The sequence below is a fragment of the Sinocyclocheilus rhinocerous genome, unplaced genomic scaffold (assembly GCF_001515625.1).
Source record: "Sinocyclocheilus rhinocerous isolate Xijiao unplaced genomic scaffold, SAMN03320098_v1.1 scaffold993, whole genome shotgun sequence".
NCBI classification, from domain to species: domain Eukaryota; kingdom Metazoa; phylum Chordata; class Actinopteri; order Cypriniformes; family Cyprinidae; genus Sinocyclocheilus; species Sinocyclocheilus rhinocerous.
In genome coordinates this window covers 2050857-2071010 of record NW_015639771.1, presented here as the reverse complement: position 1 = coordinate 2071010, position 20154 = coordinate 2050857, and the positions used below count along the sequence as shown (strand labels likewise).

Genomic DNA, 20154 nt, shown 5'->3' with positions numbered 1-20154 from the left:
GGTAAAACATAAAAAAAAAAAACATTTTAACTTGTGTCTTACAATAATGAGAAAGAGATTTTTTTAACATTACAATAATGCGAATTTGTGAGGCTAATGTCCTTTAACTGTCTTGAAATTCCTGTTAGAATGCGAAATTACTTTTGATTTTGGGGTGAAATAGGACATTTGTGAGATCCACCCTTTAATGTTTATCGTCCTTTGCTTTCTACCAATCCCCCTTCAAAAAAAAAGGCACCTTTAAAAATAACAAGAACATTCTAACATTTTACACAATATTTTTATTTTTATTTTAAGCTGAATATGTTGAAGAACATCAATAGTAAGTATTTGAAAGGCTCTTTGAGTCTTTCGTTTAAAGAAGGCCACATATAATAACACGAGACTTCTCAATATCAAGTGCTCATTTTCTTAATGAATCCACTGATATGAAGCGATTGTGACATTGAACATCTCAGAAACCGTCTGGCTCAGAGTTTCATCTGAACTCATGGATGCAGAACATCACTCAAGCAATGTTTCATAATTTAAAAAAAAAAGTCACTACACAGGCAATACAACAGTATCAGTAAATCCACAGTATTCATTGTTTTTGAGGTTAATATAATTTTCTACAATGATACATACGTATATAGTTTAAATTCTAACTCAAAAACACACTATACATACCCAAGGACAGGTAAACATGCATCTGAGTAAACATATAAAATATGTTCTACAAATGCAGAATCTTAAAATATCTTTTAGTTGGTTTCCATCTTTTTTTATTACAAAGATCACATTAATCAGTACAGCTATGTTCTGTATTCTTCATACTGTAAGTGAATCCCACAATGTGCAAAATCAGATACTAAGTTGACCTCGACTGCACCTTTCACCTTTCTTTTTTCTAACAAATAAAAGACGACCTTCAGAGAGTAAACAACATCTACGGTCACACAGACAGGACATTCAGAAGGCTGGAGTTGGTTATCACTTCAACACAGAACATCCAACACATCAGACTCAACAGCTGATTTTAAAGATAGAATAATAGTGTTGCACAAAACGTGTAAATACCATCAACGATGAGCCCAAATAAACACTTAAACAGACAGTTCACCTAAAAATGCTACATCTGTTATCATATACTCACCCTAGTGTTGTTTTAAACCTGTATGACTGTCTTTCTTCTGCTTAACACAAAAGAAGATAACTGAAGAATGGCCGTTTTTGTCCATACAATGAATTGTCTGATAATTGTAACACTGTCCCCCTTCAGGTTGTGGTACATCGTGTCTTTTTGCTGTGAAATATTTACTCATTTTTATAAAGTAAATGTAAGAATACATTTAAAATTGCTAGTAATTTTTCAAGATAATCACATACTGGACTGAAGCAACTTAGGTTTAATTGCTTATCCATGCAATAATATAATATGAAAAATCATATTAAAATTTGATTATTAATTATGATACATCAGGCTTTTGAGCAACATTTATTTATACGTCTCTTTATCATCATTGGATCGCATTGCATTATATGTTTTACAACTACAGAGCTTTGATAATAAAATAATAATTTAAATATCATTTTACAAAGACATTTTTGGGAAATACTATACAAAGTGACAACAGATATTTATATGCATGCAAGGTATGCAAGCCATCTACTATAAGATCTCATTGATTTACACTACAAATCATCAGAATTTCAGCTTACTTTTTGGCCATATAATTATCTGAAACTGCACCAAACCGCATATTTTCACTCAGTCTGGACTTCTGATGTTTTTTCCTCCTTGAATATAAACTCCATAAAATCACCCTCTATCATCTTACTGGGTAACATGATAAAAATTGTTCATTTAAATTGTAAAACATTTATTTGTAACATTACAATAAGGTGAATTTGTGAGGGTAATTTGCTTAAACTGTCTTAAAAGTCATGTAATAATGCAAAAACGGTCTTAATATTAACAGCAACTGCACTAAATTGCATATTTTCACTCAATTTGGGCCTCGGAATAAAATTGAGGGTTTTTATTTATTTATTTATTACATATTTTCCTATATTATACTATATGTGACCCTGGACCACAAAACCAGCTCAATATTTAGATTTTTTTTGCACCCTCAGATTCCAGATTTTCAATTAGTTATATCTCGACCAAATATTGTCCTATCCTAACAAGCCATACATCAATGGAAAGCTTATTTATTCAGATTTCAGATGATGTATAAATCTCAATTTCGAAAAAATTTACAATTATGACTGGTTTTGTGGTCCAGGGTCACATATGAGCCATAAAAGCCGGATGTATCAAATATAATACTCAACAAAAAACACAAATATGTAACTTGTATGTAATATGTAATATATCAGGGTTAAGGCACAAACATGTTTGGATAACATGAGGGTGAGTAAATATGGACACGTTTCATTTTTGGATGAACTATCCTTTCAAGAGCAGATGATACTTTGGGTCTGGGCACAATTACTGACTGATGCACAGGACACATACATTATATTAAATATTACATTATAAGACAGCGTAGCCATAATACATTTTCAGCACATAGTAAAACAACAATAAAACCAGTCTGGATTAATTCACTTATAAAAAGTGGTGCTTTGTAATACTAGTTTTTTTTTTTTGGACATGTACCATTATAATATCATAATAATCTTGTAAATATCAAGGTGTATGAATAATATTGGTAATCATTTAGTGGTTATATTCATTACCATTACCGTACCATTGTTCCTCAACAGTACTTTTATGTAGTTCAAACAGTAAAATATTGGAATATTCAGAATGACATGCACCTCCCTGTTCAGAAGCGTGAAAATAAAGCCACTTTGTTGCGTATCAACTCAATTGCGTTTAATAGAGCGCAAATGTGACACAACCGGAAAGAGATATAAACAAATTTTGTCAGTTTAGAGAGGTCAAATTGTGCTAATCTAGGACGTCCTTCAAAACACAATGCTTCCATATAACAGTAATAGCCACAGTCCCGTCAATAGAGGCTCCCACAGCTCTACTGACTAAACGTGCACAACACACACACACACGTGATACAGAAGAGAAGGTGTTACCGATGTGACCATGCCAGAGGCGGGTGGGGACACTATGTTACACAGCAGCAGTGCCTCGTCCGGACGCAGAACCAGAGATGACTCCTTCGATCCAGGGAGGCGTTTGAGAAGAGGGCTGGTCAGAGTGTTTTGGCAGTGGAGAGCGAACACAGACACTCTCAGCTCCGGATCAGGGTCAGGAACTCGTCTCGTGTCTTGGGGTCCTCGCGGAAAACGCCTAGCATGGTGCTGGTCACAGTCTTGCTGTTCATCTTCTGGACACCTCGCATAACCATACACATGTGACTGAAGAAGACCAAAGAGAAGAAATACATCTTGAGGATTGCTCATACTAATTACATTGAATAAATCAATAAATAAATAACATTTTGCGGATTGTCCATACTTATTGCATTGTAAAAAAATAAAATAAAATAAAATACAATAAATCTTGAGTATTGTTCATGCTAATTACATTGTAAAACTAAATTAAATTAAATAATAAAATCTAACTTGTGACTGGAGAACACTAAAGAAAAGAAATACATTACATTGTAAATGAAATAAAACAAAATAATAAAAATAAATAAATTTTAACTTGTAACCAGAGAACAGTAAATAGAAGAAATAAAACTTCGTATTTGGTCATTCTTAGCATTATATTGTAATTAAAAAGTTTAACTTGAATTTGACATACGTTGCTTCAATGACCACCCCAACACCAGCGGGCTGTAACGCTTCAGTGATAGCGACTGCAATCTGTTTGGTTAGACGCTCCTGAACTGAAATAAGACAAGCAGACAGACCAGAACTACTGAGAACATTTCAACACTAAGTTTTCAAGTTATTAGTGAAACAAACAAGGATTTTGAAGGAATATAAATATTGTTACATGCTAGAACTGTTTGTTTGAGGAAAAAAAAAAAAGACCATTACCTTGCAATCTCCTGCTATATATCTCAACGATCCTGGTGCAAAACAAAAGCATAGTTAATAATTAAGCTAGATTTATACACATTATACCTCCATATGTGATGGTGCTTTGATAAAACTTCATTGCTCAGGGATTCATTCACACTCAATTAAGACACTTGGCAATCGATCAAAGTTCTTAATTAAAAATATGTGTATTTATATAAAAATATATAAATATCTGTAATATAATGATTGGAACATAATAATTGGAATTTACTACCATTCTAAAGTTTGGGGTCAGTAAAACTTTTTAAAGAAATTACTTTTTATTCAGCAAGGATGTGTTAAATCGATCAGAACTTATAGTAAACACATTAATGATGTTACAAAAGATTTTTATTTAAAAAATCCTATTCTTTTGAACTTTCTAATCTGAAAATGTTTTTTTATCAGTTTCCACAAAAATAATAGGCAGTACAACTGTTTTCAACATTGATAACTATTTAATATTAATAAGAATAGAACAAACACACACACACAAATCCTTTTCACAGATAATGATGACTAGAAAAGTCAGTCTCTGTGCCACTCGGACCTTGTCATGACTACAGCTATTAAAAAAAAAGGAACAATAACAAATTTTAGAAATCAGAAATGCACCTCTGAGTGTGTGTGTGTGTGTGTGATTAAGTGTGTGGCACTGCTGAGAGCTACAGTTCGTGACTGCTGTTGTCATGTCTTCATTAGTGGAGTGCAGTATTACGGTTGGTACATAGTGAATGGCTATGCCACAGGTATTGGGGTCAGCTTGGATCAAGCTTCTCTTTGTCACTCACACATTGTGTCTAATCCTCTTACAGACCCTTACACTTTCACTGTTTCAAACACACACACACAGGCGTGTGCATCTTGATTTCACAGACAAACACCCCTGAGGGAAAGAGAGCCATTAATCCACTTTACTCAAGCAAATACTGTTGAATTTACTGAAAAAAAAAGAAAAGCTGCTTTGTGGCAGGATAAATTTGCACACTCGTGAAGGAATCCATTAAGATTCAATACTGTCTGCATCATTAAAACATAAAATCACCTCATTATATAACAAAATCTAAAATTTATTTTAAAGGATACCACAAGAAATATTCAAGCAAAAACACTCCACAAAAAATGCATTTATTTGATCAAAAATACAGTGAAACTTTTGTCAAATTTGATTAGAATTTAAAATAACTGCTTTGTATTTTAATGAAAAAAACTATTAATTTCTTTCTTTCAAGAAAAGCATACTGATCCCATATACCCCATTTTAATTGAAAAAAAAAAATGAAAAAATGATTTTAAAAAGTTTATAAAATGTATTGTTCAACAAATAAAGCCAAAAATTATTTGGACACTTTCTGGTGGTCAAACATTAGTAGAACACGTCCATAGTTAATGTGATGTAGGACTGTATTTTGTTATCTAATGTAATGACAGTTAGATAGACTGGGAAAGATGGAAGTGATTTAAGTGCCCAAATACGTTTTGGGGCCACTGTTTGTGAAAACACAAAAGATGTAAATGAACACACAATATAAATAAAAATCACTGAAATAGATTGGACTTTCATATGTGTATGAGAAACCTGGATGCATTTTGCCTACCTTGCTAATTTACTCAGACCAAGAACCCTCTTGTTTGGAAGGTAACCTATGTGCACCTGTGCAAAACACAACACATTAACTGACAACAGAAAGACAGAACTGCAAAACATGGGAGTTATATACACAATACTTCCACAACAAAATGTAAGCCTTTGCCTGCCCTGTGCAAAACTGGACACCGGCACTAGCAAGCTACATGGCACGAGGGCTGTGCAGATTTTAGTTTTGATTTCGATTTTGGCTTCCAATGATTATGAAAGATAGTTGAAATAAAATGATTATTGGGTCATATTCCATTCCTTGGAATGGAAAGCGGTGTGCTTTCACGCCTCATTAAAAGCCCAAACGTAATGTCCAATTATGTAACGTGACTGTCATAATATGCAGTCTACTGCATGACATGCTTGATATTAAAAAGAGTTGCAAAACTGCAAAAGAGGGGCTTTCTGTGTGCACTCTCCGAGATCGAGCAAAAACAAGGTCAAGCGAATTACACTTGGGCTACGGGTGCGTGACTAAATGGTCAAATACACACAAAAATATGGCAAAATGCACGTATTGGTGAGTCCTCATAAAAATACAGTCAGTTTTGTAAACAGTTGGGAGCAAATCAGATGCGTGTCAGTATATTAGATCCTATATGTAATATTTTAGCATTATGTCTCAAAGTGACAGCAGCCCAATTTATTCGTGCTGCTGTCTGAGGAGAACAAGTGAACAAGAACAGGGGAAAAAAAAGATAAGAAAAAAATCACTCACTGCTCTTGACTGAATAGCTATAGTAGCTTTAATAAGGATCAATGTACTCTATATTTAATTCATATAGTGAAGACTATGTTTTATTTTTACATTTGATTGTTCAATTTCAGTTTTTAAAAAGACTTGTATTCTTTATTTCATTAATAATTTTTTTCTTTTTATTGTATTTGTCTTATTGTTTGCAATTTTATTCTTTGGTTTTATTTCATTACTGACTGTATACTTTTCTTCAATAATTGATTAAGGACTTTTTTATTTTGTTCATTTAAATTAGCCTAGTATTAGTATTGCTGTTGTACTGAAACTGGCATCAAGAATTGTGAAGTTTCACTGGTATCTAAAATTTTGATATCATAGCAACCTTATTTCCAGCAAAATACTATACACATATATGCATATGTACACGCACATACATATATACATATATATATCACTGTTGTGAAATAAATGTTTTTGGTCATTTCGCCCACTCCTAATCGTGTTACAGTAAATAACCATGATTTCAATATTAGCCAAAAAAATTATGATTTTTGCCATAATCGAGCAGCCCTACATGGCACAGCAGCAGACAAGAAGTTAAAGATGCAGAGAGCCGTATCTGTGCATATGTTCGGAAGTGACTGCACATCTGACAGCTCCCCCAACCTAACCTCCTCTCCACCGTCCAACTCAAATGTCACCAACAATTTGATGAAACAGCTCAGAGAAAGGGCAGCATCAATAGACATGCGAGGATTTTCTTTTTTTCCTCTTCTGCTCTCTGTTCTGATGCGATAATCCTGCACGTCACTAAACCCTGTTGGCCTTCTTTCAGGGCCGCCAAACTTCACTCAACATCCTTCAAAACCATCAATCGAGCTTTACCGACAACGACAGAGCACCTGGGAAATGAGCAAAGTGCTTTTTTCAACTTAATCCACTTTAGACCAACAGGCAAGAAATGTGGCGACTGTATGGTAGATATGTTTCAAGTGTAAAAGAAAGCGCACCTGTTCGGCTCGGTGTTCGTGATGGACACTAACAGTGTTGTGTGGACAATCATGGGGACGGTGGATGCTGAAGCGCAAGCAAGAGGGCCAAAAATGAAAGAGAACGGGCGCACGCCTCTCTGAAAGAAATTGTTGCGTCATTATCTTGTTGCAGATGCGGCGAGTGGTGAGGTAAATAGATGAGAAGGGATAAGGGGCCGCGCCGATGACGACAGGGAGCTATCAGCGGGAGACGCAGCGGGGGACGCAGCGGAAACGACGGCCCTCCAACAGCATCTGACAAACAAAATTGCAAGTGGCGGAAAAAAAAACATTCAGTGCGCTTGATCAATGGCTCAGTCTATCATCAGCAGCCATTTGAGCCGTGACAGTATCGACGGTGTCTCTTTTGTTTTAAATGGCAGACACCTGCAGTGCTATGAGCTGGAGGGAGGTGCTAAATGTCAAACCTGGAGGATTAAGAGTGGGCATTGTTTTTGAGTGGATCTCAGACCCAATATTCCAGCTTGTCCTTGTTACCTTCTAGATTTAATTATAGCTAATTAACTTGGTTATTGACAGATTACATATCAACTTTCTTTTTTTTCCAGGTGCATCAGAAATCCTGGAATGTTGCTGTTATGTGAGTGAATCTCACAAAGAAATGTACAAGGCATATTTCACCCCACAATCACAAGACATATTTAATTAAAAAAAAGTAAATAAAGCCATTTTTTAAAAATCTTATTTTCATGATAATGAAGCACATTTGCCACCAAATTCTCATTAATGTAATTCATCAATAAAAATCATCCTGTTTAAAGTCAGCATACATTGACTTAAAACACTACTTACTTGAGCAACAATACTTTACAGATATTAACTTCAATAATATACCACATTACAGTAATGAGAATAAAAAAAATTTGGCTTCATAAAAATAATGTCACAATGCAAAAAATATATAGTCCAGAAATATATAGGCTTAATTTCTTTGTCTTAAGAATAATTTATATCATTCTATAATTTCTATACATTTTGTTATTTTTGGAAATAAATGAAAAATAAAAATAAAAAGTAATAATAAATAAACTTAAAAAATAAAAACAATTTAAATTTAAAATTATTCATTTAAAATGATTTTAAAAATTAATTTTTTTTTAAAATTAATTAATAATAAACTAAAATTTTAAACTTGAAGAAAAATGTATAAACTTTAATTAAGAATAAAAATAAATAAAGACTGCTAAACCCTTATACAATAGGGTAGTGCTGTGACAAATTACTTTTTAAAACTAAGTATCCACCACAGAGGTTTTGTCTCTTAAATATGGTCATAAAATCTGCACTGCAAAGGTGACATGAATGTTGCTGTTAATGAGGGTAAAAGGATTAGTCTTACCCGGCCAAAAATGGGAACTAAATGGTGTTCACACATGGAAAACATGTCAATATCCTTCACGATCACCATCTCGTCATGGTCTTCATCAAAGATTGCGTCATTCAGGACATCTGCAAGGAGGCACAACAACAAACCAATAAGATCAGACTGGTCACCGTCAGGTGAGTGATATGACACCTGATGACATCATGAAATCATTATATTTCACCCCGCACACTCTTCCTGTTGTGGCCCTGTGTTATTTATCTTAGCTCAAATCATTGTTCAAACATATCCTGTTTTATCTAGTGGAAATGCACTGTCTTTTCTTGTGGGGCTTTTTAATTTCCTGGCCGCCTATCTTGGGGTAGGTTTCCGTGGAAACATGGCAAACTGCTGGCGGGGCTTCAGGGGCTTGTTGAGATGTGACTCTCATATGTGTTGTTGCCACTTTTGTGTAGTCACTATGTGAAGGCAGAAAGCAATCGATTTTCAGGCTGTTTTACTTCAGCGACAGGTGTATCCCAACTAATTTTTTTACATTTTCTGAAAAACTGAGCAGTGTTTGCCCATGCAAAACTCCTCATCATGCTGGCAGGGTGTTGTGGGTGGTTGTCAGGGTGTTGCTAAGGTGTTATAGATCTCAAAACAGTCTCTATGATATTCTGGTCGCTATAGGCCTGTCACAATCATCAGTTTTAATTAATTGTCACAAATAATTGTGATTTAATGATTTATTTATGTTCTGTTCATGTTTTTTTAATTGTATAAAATATGAAAATAGAAATTAAAATAGTCCCATATCATTTACTTAAATGTGTAGATATTGATAATGTTTATATAATTATTTAATTAAATATTATAAAATATATATTATTATATTTATAATATATCAATATAATATAATATATAATGCACTGATTAAACCCACAAGCCTCCATTATTATGTATGAAGTGAGACCTTTGACTATCTTTATGTACTTTACAACATTAGTTTTTCTTTATTATTTACTCCCTGCCAGATTATGACTTAAACAAACACTTACATTTTTCCTTATTTCATTCTAATTTGGATGGCAAAATGTGATAGAAATCTATGCTACACAATTATCCCAGTTATCAGATCACATAGAAATCTGCATTATTTGAGGTAACATTCATTGCTGTGGCAAAAAAAACAAAAAAACATTCTGGACAAATAATGTGCTAAAGTTTAACTAAAGGTTAAGGGTTTGTTAAAAATTATCATGAGCAATAGTAACAATAGTTATGCAAACACTACTGACAAATTGATAGTATCCCTCATAAAGGTGATTTAACAAGTTTTTCTGATGTTGTCTCATGGTTCCCAGAACTAGGAAAGACTTTTGTTAATATTTAAACAGATTCTTGTCTTTTCACTGTTCTGCTTGGTGACTAACCAGCATGCTTTTCAGAAACCGAGCACACTATATATATGCATGCAGTGTTGTGTAAATGCTGCAGCTGATCTGAGCATCAGTCTCTGTTGAATTTAACCTGAGGGCAGCAGCTGTTACGAGAGAACTGTCATCAGGCTCGTCCTAAACAAACAGCTGCTTTCAAATGCACAGGAACAACACACGGAAAGGTCTCACGTATGACGGTGGCACTGACAAAAAAGAACAGGAAATCAAATCAGCATCTCCCTGAAGTCATCTTTCAGCCTCGCTGCCACCATCACACACACTCAATTAAACACAAACCTGCTTACACACTAAGCAAATATACACTTGGAATACAATAAGTAACCATAGAAACCCATTGAAATTGTGAAGATGTCAACCAGCAGAGCTCTGGTTAAGGGTAATGTTACTGCTGCTGAGGGTTTGGCTTGTTCTCCATCGTTTAAATAAGAGACAGGCATCCATCCAGCCAGTGGGGGCAGGGGACAATGGAGCGTAATGATGAGTAATATAGAAAAGAGACCATACTGAGCTGCTTAAATGCTGTAAATTAAGCAATATCACTCGTCTCTATGATCTTGAATGGTTTTATGTGACATGAGACCACAACAAAACCATAAAGTATAAGAAACGTAATGATATAATGCGTTATAATAATATTATAATAATTCTCTAATTTCACAATCCTTCCTTCCTTTACCAGTGTCTGTGACTCGTGAGTAACTGAGCATTAAGACAAATGTTTCATAAGCATCCTTTTTAAAACTCAAAATGGTAAAATGGTGCAAAAACAGTAGCAAAAAAACTATTTATTTGCATAATCACCTAAAATTATTTACAGGTGTGTGACATTTTTACATACGTACATATTATAAGTAAACATTGCTGCTTGTTGTAATACTGGTAAATAATAAAAGTTATTATTATTATATAACTTCTTATTGTTTTTCTTTCTTTTTTTTCTTTAGTTAGTGTAAAAACCATACCTGAATATTTTAAACTATTAAAATATTAGTAACTACTATTCTCATAGTTACGAATCTACGAGAATACTTTTTTTGCACAAAGAAAACAAAAAAAAGTACTTTATTCCACATTTTCGTCTCTACTGCATCACTTGTGGACGCGCGTTCACGACAGTATCATGACGCGAGACGAAAATGTGGAATAAAGTCGTTATTTTTGTTTTCTTTGCGCAAAAAAGTATTCTCGTAGCTTCGTAACTTTACAGTTGAACCACTGATGTCACACGGACTACTTTGTCGATCATCTTGGTACTTTTCTGGACCTTGAACGTGGTAGTTACCTTGCTGTCTATGGGAGGATCAGAGAGCCCTCAGATTTCATCAAAAATATCTTAAATTGTGTTCCGAAGATGAACGAAGGTCTTACGGGTTTGCAACAACACGAGGGAGAGTAATTAATGACAGAATTTTCATTTTTGGGTGAACTAACCCTTTAAGCTTTCATTGTCTTCTAGTTATATTTAGGTTATTCACTGATATTCCTAACCTCCAGTGTGATGCTAACCAATTATGTATTAAAATATTTTCATAAAATATATGTAAGTAAACATTGATGCATGTTGTTGTATTGGTGTATATTTATTTGAATTATTAATAATATTTTTTCCTCTGTGTTCAGTTAGTGTAAAAACCAAACCTGAATTATTTGAAACTAGATTCCTGTTAAATTTGACTGCTTAACGTAGACATTTTGAATCTATTTGTCTACAATTGCTGTAATTACTGAATAACATTGAGAATGAGATAAATATTGCATGCCAAATACCACAACTGTACATACAATTTTTGTCTATTTCTATATATATATATATATATACACATGTGTATTTTATTCACTTATCTTTATTTCTTATTATCTGTGTGTTGTTGTGGTTGTTGTCACTATGTACTGGAAGATTCTGTCACCAGAACAAATTACTTGTATGTGCAAACATACTTGGCAAAAAAGCTCTTTCTGATTCTGATTCCTTCTGATTCAAAAGGTATTGCAAGCCAAAATATCTAGATCTAGATTTCAGCCCTAGCTCAGTTGTAATTTCAGCCCTAGCACAGTTATAACCCAGAGGTGAATATACTGTGACATCAAGTGAGATCTAGGTGGACCTTCGTCATTCAAGCACTTACTATGTACCATCAGCTTCCTTTTCTTGCATTAACCAATGAGTCAACCATCACCCATAAAACTCACAAAAACCCAAAAACACAGCCTCACACAAACCCACTGAGATCCCTAAACTGTTTCCTTCAACACTTCAAATGTCTTTCTGTGGGAGACACATACTTCAGAACATTTTAAGAAACTGCAGGGGTGGTGCAAACTTCAGCCAATCCCATTGAAGAAAGGCCTTCCTCTAGAAATTTCTTATCAAATGCACGCTTCACAGTGACACTGCATGTTATACCATCTGTGAACTGTGGACCATGTTCAAGCGATGCATATGTAAGTGCTGTGAGGTCATCGAGGACAGTATGCTTTAACAAAGTGTTTTGGTGTAGAAAAGCAACATTAATACATTCCATATGCATGGGCCCTAAAAATGCTACACAAACCAAGTCCAGATGTGCTGTTGTGGTGATGCAGGCAGCACCCTGGCTCAACCACTTAGACAGCAGCCTGAGAGTGACCAGTGAACAATTATGCAAGATAAACCTTCGCATTGAGGTGGAGTACCTGTTGATCCAGTTAATCAAACTGATGGCACATGGAAGTGTTTGAGGAAATACTTTTAACCTGAAATGCTTGACAATGCATAAAGTAAAAGATGAATGGTTTGTGGGCTATAAAATTCTCTGTATCATAATTAGGTCACAACAACTCCAAAATACCAACCTGATCTGATGAGAAAATTTAACTATTTTAAAAGGTGTCAATTTTGTATGAATTCATACGATGTGTTTTGAACAGAAAAGGAGATCAGGAGATCTGAAAACGTATGAATGCGATCATACTAATACGAATTAGCCACAATTTAAAAGAGAGTGAAGTGACATGAGAGTGTGTTGAAAATACATATATGATTGTGAAAATATATAACATGATTTCGAAGAATCTCCTGGTCGATCTTTGAATTTCAATGTAATGACATAGATGTAAAGATTAGATTTCACCAGAAAAGTGTTCTACACAACTTGTGCATTAATCTAAATCTTCTGATTACATATGACAGTTTTGTGTTACAGACCCAAGTTTTCACTGATATTCTTCTAGTAACATTTAAGTTATTCACTAACCATGTTAACCTTGACTAGATCCAGATCAGTGAGTCATGAACAAATCATTCAGACCATTTTTTTAGCTAAATCAACCTAATAAAAACCTGACAAATCTGAATCAATGAATCATTCATTCCTCAATCTACTCTTGAGAATACCATGGGTGATAATATTATCTGTGAATAAAACTTAAATATCAGCCTCACACAATCACTATAAAACGGTGAAGCCTTAGGATTTAGTTCTTTGGGGTCCTTTAGACTTTTTGGCCCATTTTAAGGTGATTTTGAGTCCTTTTTGAGGCTTGACATCTTCAGTGACCATTCATTGTCCTTAATAAACAGACCAAGGCAGTCTCTGTTTGTGTTTCAAAGAAGAAAGTAAATGATGACAGAATTTTCACTTTTGGATTAACTACAACTTTTATTAGCTAAATCAACCTACTAAAAACCTGACAAATCTGAATCAATGAATCATTCATTCCTCAATCTACTCTTGAGAATACCATGGGTGATAATATTATCTGTGAATAAAACTTAAATATCAGCCTCACACAATCACTATAAAACGGTGAAGACTTAGGATTTAGTTCTTTGGGGTCCTTTGGACTTTTTGGCCCATTTTAAGGTGATTTTGAGTCCTTTTTGAGGCTTGACATCTTCAGTGACCATTCATTGTCCTTAATAAACAGACCAAGACAGTCTCTGTTTGTGTTTCAAAGAAGAAAGTCATAAAAGTTTAGACAAGTAAATGATGACAGAATTTTCACTTTTGGATTAACTACAACTTTTACAACCCAACTTTTTGTTATATTATGTAAAAAAGAAAGTTAATTTAAAAAAACACTAACTAAAATCCCGTTTATAGCATGTTTATTTCAAATGTTTAGCTAAATTTTCGCCTCGAAGGTTTTTCAGAGACAGCGTGGCATTTCAGGTTAACTTAAGCTTGCAATATGCTTAAAATAACGTATAAATAAACGCCATATCAGCTGTCATACATTTATGCAACTCACCGATGATTTTTTCCTGATAACCCTTGGTGAAGAACTGCATGGCAGTGGCGGCTCTCCACGGAGTTTTGAGGAGCCCCTGCCGCTGCGGATCTTCCCCGAGACCCCTGAGAATCGTGGTATAAGCCGCGGCGATGCTCGGCAGGCTCATTTCATTGTCTTCCAGACTGCGAGTGCGTTCTTCCCGCCAGCTCTCCATCACGCTGGAGGACGGCACGGTGCTCGGGTTCCCGGCGGCACCACCGGCGCTCCATCCGGGAATCTTCATCCGTCCGTCAAAGTGCCCATTGATCACGGAATCTGTTTCATTTTCATTTTGATTCATTTGTTTCTGTTTGGAGCGCTCCATGATTACCTGAAAGTGACAGCTTGGGTTCCTCAAAGTCGGTTTTAGTACTACTACCTGTTTTCAATACAGTTTAAGGAGTAACAGACAAACTTGTGTGAAGTTCAACGGTGACGATACTCTTGTCAAACTCAACTCAGCGCTCAGTCCCGCAGGGACAGTCGAGGGTTTTATAAACATTGGCTAATCCCTGCGCGTTCCTATTGGTCGCCAGGCGCGACCGCGTCACGGAGCCAGATTGCTATTGGCCGAGAGACGTGCTTGCGTCAGGCCACCTGTCTAGTAAGAAGATGAAATCTCTTATTCACATTATAAGTGATGTCTTGGGGCAGATCAACCCACCGAAGGGGATTGACAAGACCTTTGGGTGATGTTGTTCTTATGATTAAAAATAAAAGCAGTGTTTCTGAAGTGAAATGCACTATGCAACCTAAAGGTTGTACAGCTGGTAACTTGTCAGTTCAGATCAGTTTCATTTCAAAATGCAGAATCAAAGTTCAGTGACCTCAGATGAACATCAGAAATCAGAAGTATATATTTGTATTCCTTATTTACTTGTTCTATTTTTTATTATCTGTGTTTTTTGTTCTGTCACTGTCATTCTGTTACACTGTGGAAGCTTCTGTCACGAAAACAAATTCCTCGTATGTGTAAACATACCTGGCAATAAAGCTCATTCTGATTCTGATTCTGATTCTGAAAACCATTCACTTCACATTTGAAGGATGCCCATCATTACATCACTGGTGTGCAAGCAACATTACACACTTTCAACTTAGAATAAGTTAAACTTTAGAAGAAAACGGCACACAAGGCTCAAAATTCAATATTTTAGCTTTTATTATGATTATTTATTTCACATACAGTACAAAACTTCACAAAAACATATGTACAATTTATCCAAAGCATTCAGAATTTCACTAGATTTGAATAAGAGACCTAGTTATTAACCATCTTGCCATATTGCAAATTGCTTAACAAAGAGACTTTGCTGCATTTCAAATGCAAATGAAGAGGTGCTTTCAAAAGAGCTCAAACTTGAGAACGAGTGGATCACAAATGAGCAGGCAGTCTATGTGACAGAATGAGAGGTCAGAGAATTACAGTAAACAAAAACAAAAAAATTAAGGTTTTCCCCAAAATCAATATTAAAATAAAATGTAAAAATACATAAGCATTAAACTAATTTATGGTAAGTACTATTATTTGTTAAATGCAAACGCAGAGAGTTTAGCAGAAGTATCCAGTGGCTTTTTCTTTTTGGTGCTGCCCTCATCCGACTCCATTTGTTCATCTACTTGTCCTTCATCTTCGCGCTTTCGTTTCTTGGGGTCAGAGTCGCCCTTTGCTCTCTCCGTCCAGTTCTGAATCAAAGAGAAGATGGAATTATGTACATTCACGCACATGCTTGCAAAATTACACAAGCAATAAACGGTATCATTCAAATAAGCCTGTTATTGTAATTAAAATTGACCGACCGCCACCGCTAGCCAAGATACATTTGTTCACGGTTCGTGTAAACAAAAGCAGCGAACATTTAACCATGATGAGTCACCGGACCCATTTCACATATGAGCACCGGGGCCCTTTTTGCACGTTCCCCCCTCACGCTGCAAGCCATTCTTCATTGTAACGCACTCTTTCAGCGCCTGATGCCACCCCCATGTCATTAACATAAGATCAATGAGTGCAGCACACACCCCCAGCCCGGGGTTTCCAGAGAAACAGGCGTCCTAACCATTCCCCCTCCAGGCTGGAGTGTGTGAAGAGTCATTCTGCCTGCACTGAGTGGCCCTGTGGGTGCAGGGTCACGAACAGATTGTTCATACAGGAGAACATGAGTGTTTGGAAAGCACACACACATAGACAGGTAAGTGGAGATCAGAAAACAGGAGGATACTTGCTAATAAACAGTGTTGTCATGGATAAACTGGCTTAGAGCTTTAGGAGCAACTTACAAAATAGAGGAAATTGAACTAGAGAAAAAAAGAAAGTGCATGAATGAAATCTGTTACACAACCAATACACGTGCAAGAAAACAGAAATAGGGAAATTCCTAGGTAACCTTCCTGAATTTAGTAATAGACTGAATAATTTTCTCAAGTAATTAGTAAACTGTTTAAGATAAATGTGCATGTGTCACATGCACCAATAAGAATGAGAAGTCTTACCAGCCTTTCCTCTGCCGAGAGAGTGCGGAAACGCCCCATGCCTTCCTTGATAACATCCATTTCCTCAAAGTCAGGATTGTCTGCGAGAATGCTCTTCCTATTCTCCTCAAGCCACAGCTGAAAGCCAGTTTTCGGCCTAAAGGAAGTAAATTGTAGTTACAGACAAGACAGTAAACAAAACATTGAAATGAATGACAACTTAAAGGTGATCACATACTGGTGTCAGCCAACACAAGTAATGAACAACTGATTAATCAGCCAATATTCTACTTTGAGATTATTGACATCAGGTAAAAACCATTTGGATTGATACAATAAATACTGATTATAAATAATAATGACTGACTATAATTAATTTTATAATGGAGTTACATTATCAGCAATGATCTGATTAATGTTGGAACAGTATCATTGCTAAGTTTTTCATTCAAATAACAGACACTTTATCTATGCAAAATGGTAAGCGTTCTTATATTTTATAGTATACCTGATTTCACCTAGACATGTAAAATGTAGACCAGCACTACCAAGAGGTTAAGGCTTTTGTCTTTAAAAAAAAAAAAAGAACAGATTTACTCTACTGCTCTCATATATTAATATATAAAGGTATTTACAAAAGTAATAGTTAAATTTTTATGGTGTATCCCTAAATTTGATATAATTAGTATGATGACTGCTGAGATGAAATACTTTCGCTTTGAAAGTAAAATAATTTGATGTTCTTACATAATTACAATAAAAGAAGTAAGATCTCTCTTACTTTCTGTTTTCAATATTCTCAGCTGATGCTGGAGGTGTAGCTGCAGGAGCCGGTTTCACTTTCTCTGCTTCTGACTGGCTGTCCTCCAGTTTCTTACGGTTTCCTTTAGAGGCACTCATCTGCAGCAGAGTGGCCTGGGTCTGAAAAACAGGGTCTAGCAAATTAACACTGACTCAAAACATGTAATTATCTGTTATATACAACATGGGATTTTTGTGTGTAGCACACTGGCTAAAGAACATAATGCTGTTTATATTCCAATAGAAACACCTCTGACATTTCACCTGAACAAATGTTCTACCATCAGAACTAAACATTCTGGAGGAAAGGATACTAGATAACCAGGTCATCCCTGGCAGACAGAGCTGAGAGTGAGTTTTATGGGGTCAGACAGGGTGTGTGACCCTGCAGGGCTGGAGAACATTTGTATTTGAGCAACACACTGTACCTTGGACTTGGGTTTTGGTGCCAGGGGCTTCAGGACTGGGGCTTTGCCCGGTTTTGATGTGCCGCCGAGAGGTGCAGGTTTTCTGCTGGACATAGTCATGCTGTCCAAAACGTTAGTTGTTCTGGGCTGACCAGCTGGTGAACTTGATGACTTTCCTGCTCCAGACACCTGCAATTTAAAAATGTTTATCAAGTATTCTTGAAACACAAAATTTAAAAGGAGCTTAATTTCTTTAAAACTTGTGCAATTCTAACCTTAAAAGGGTTCACGCGCCCTTCTCTGCTCGCTGTGACACACAAGCATTTTCATTGTCAGCAGACACTCATATATAATGGCGGCTCATTTGTGCCACTCAAAAAGTCATTTGAAAAATGCAATCAATTTGAAAGATAAGTTAAAGAAATAATGTAGAAAAAATACAAAGCTGCAATTTGAACTTCAACTGCCAAATTCCTTTTTTCCCCCAATTTTTTAGTTTTTCCATGTTTAACTTTTTCATATTCGATTTCTCGATTTACTGAAATCTTTATATTCTATTTTTATATTCAACTCACTTGGTTTGGGAGAGGGCCTTTCAGGTGATTTTCCTCCTTTTTTGAAGGGATTCAAACCTGGAAAGTCAAAATATGTTCATATCAAAAACCAGATAAAAAATCAAAAAAATCAAATTCAATTTAAAAAATGCATAATCTTATAGTTGTGTCTACTGCAGAATTTGAGACTTGTGCTGAAAACAAGTAATGTGCAAAGATAAGTGTGTGTCAATAAAGAATGCTTTCATTTTAAAGATCAAGAAATATATAACTGATATGCAAAGAGCTTTTGCTTTAATATACTTTAATACACTGTACTTTTCAGGTACGAGCATGGAGGAAAAACTAGCATATTTACTTAGTTTCCTGGTCTCTGTTGATTCTTCTGCATCCATTTGCTCTTCCTGTGGATATTCTTCCTCCTCCTCACAGCCATTCTCTACTGGTGCTTGTCTTCTGCTCATCTGATTGGATCCTCTGTATTCTCTACCGGTGTGGCTAAACGTATAGAAACAAAACATATGATACTCTATGCCTGCATTACCATTTTCAACCATTTTTAAGTTATTTGATTCAGAGTTCCCACACATTTTGGTCAATCAATTTCCATTATGACTACTGAAAAGGACTACAGAAAGGACTTTTAAAATAATTTTAAAGATATCGCACTCGCAATGCAGATTATGTATTTTAAAGCTGAGCATAACTACAAAAAAGTATTCACTATAGAAATATATAGCCTAACCTTTTTAAAACATAAGATTTCAAGAGTTTGATTTTTCTAGGCCTATAGATAGATAGATAGATAGATATTTAATTAATAACATATTTATTCATTAATATTACCCAGAATTCTATGCTAACCTCTGATAGGCTGGCTCTTCTTCTTCCTGCTCCTCCTCCTGAAACTGACTGGCTTTTTCCAGGGCGAGTTCACTGAGTCTCTGTGCCAGTGCCATGCGTCTGGAACGAGATGCGTAACGGATGGCGAGCGTCACAACGCTGTGAGTCATCATCTCAGCCAGCTCCACACACCGGAACTCTCGCTCCAGTTTACACGACAGCTGCCGCCACACAAACAGAAAACGAACAGCAAAGAAAATTATGAGATAACAAGAAGGACAGTTCAAATAAAAACAAATCTGATCAAATGTGCCAGCTATGCAAGAAAATGACGCAAATGCGTCAAAGCGGAGTTTTGATTTATGACCTTCCAGAAATGTTTTACAGAAATCAGACGGTGAAATTCAATCCAGGCATATGGGATTGAATTTAGCCGGGCTTTAACTTCCTGTTCTGGCCACGTGAATGACTTACAGCGAACATCTTCATTAGCAGTTCCTGCTGCTCTTTCTCAGTCCGAGACTGACCCTCACTGTCAATTTCATAACCATTGGATGACAGAAAGCCATAGTGGTTTTGAAAGAGCATGGACCGCCAGTACTGCTCCTACAAAATATAAACAGAGCAATAATGTCTTATTCAGTTACTCAGT

At 35.6% G+C, this 20154-nt stretch overlaps 2 protein-coding genes across 2 annotated transcripts in view; both read right to left on the bottom strand.

Annotated features, from left to right (window-relative positions):
* Positions 1-2295: 2295 nt before the first annotated feature.
* On the bottom strand, positions 2296-14893 carry LOC107751761 (GTP cyclohydrolase 1-like). Its single transcript, XM_016567528.1, has 6 exons — positions 14405-14893; positions 8748-8857; positions 5619-5674; positions 3997-4028; positions 3758-3842; positions 2296-3366 (listed from the first exon to the last, which is right to left on the bottom strand). Exons 1-6 carry the CDS (start codon positions 14748-14750, stop codon positions 3240-3242), a joined length of 756 nt encoding a protein of 251 aa, XP_016423014.1. The 5' UTR covers positions 14751-14893; the 3' UTR covers positions 2296-3239.
* A 747-nt stretch (positions 14894-15640) lies between these two features.
* LOC107751760 (WD repeat and HMG-box DNA-binding protein 1-like) overlaps positions 15641-20154 on the bottom strand; it is a 16556-nt gene continuing 12042 nt past the window's right edge. The window contains exons 18-26 of the mRNA XM_016567527.1: positions 19977-20108; positions 19524-19723; positions 19018-19157; positions 18681-18737; positions 18381-18412; positions 18127-18294; positions 17679-17818; positions 16919-17054; positions 15641-16111 (exon numbers count right to left, since the gene is read on the bottom strand). Coding sequence (XP_016423013.1) covers positions 15950-16111; positions 16919-17054; positions 17679-17818; positions 18127-18294; positions 18381-18412; positions 18681-18737; positions 19018-19157; positions 19524-19723; positions 19977-20108 — 1167 coding nt within the window. The 3' untranslated portion in view covers positions 15641-15949. The remainder of the gene's footprint in view (positions 16112-16918; positions 17055-17678; positions 17819-18126; positions 18295-18380; positions 18413-18680; positions 18738-19017; positions 19158-19523; positions 19724-19976; positions 20109-20154) is intronic.

Bases quoted from the DNA above. Each gene is read 5' to 3' on its own strand.
- LOC107751761 (XM_016567528.1), bottom strand. From the start codon at position 14,750: ATGGAGCGCTCCAAACAGAAACAAATGAATCAAAATGAAAATGAAACA. The intron at 8,858-14,404 runs GTGAGTTGCATA...GCCTCCTTGCAG, and splicing joins TTATCAGGAAAAAATCATCG to ATGTCCTGAATGACGCAATC. The intron at 3,367-3,757 runs GTATGTCAAATT...GGTCTTCTTCAG, and splicing joins GGGGTGGTCATTGAAGCAAC to TCACATGTGTATGGTTATGC.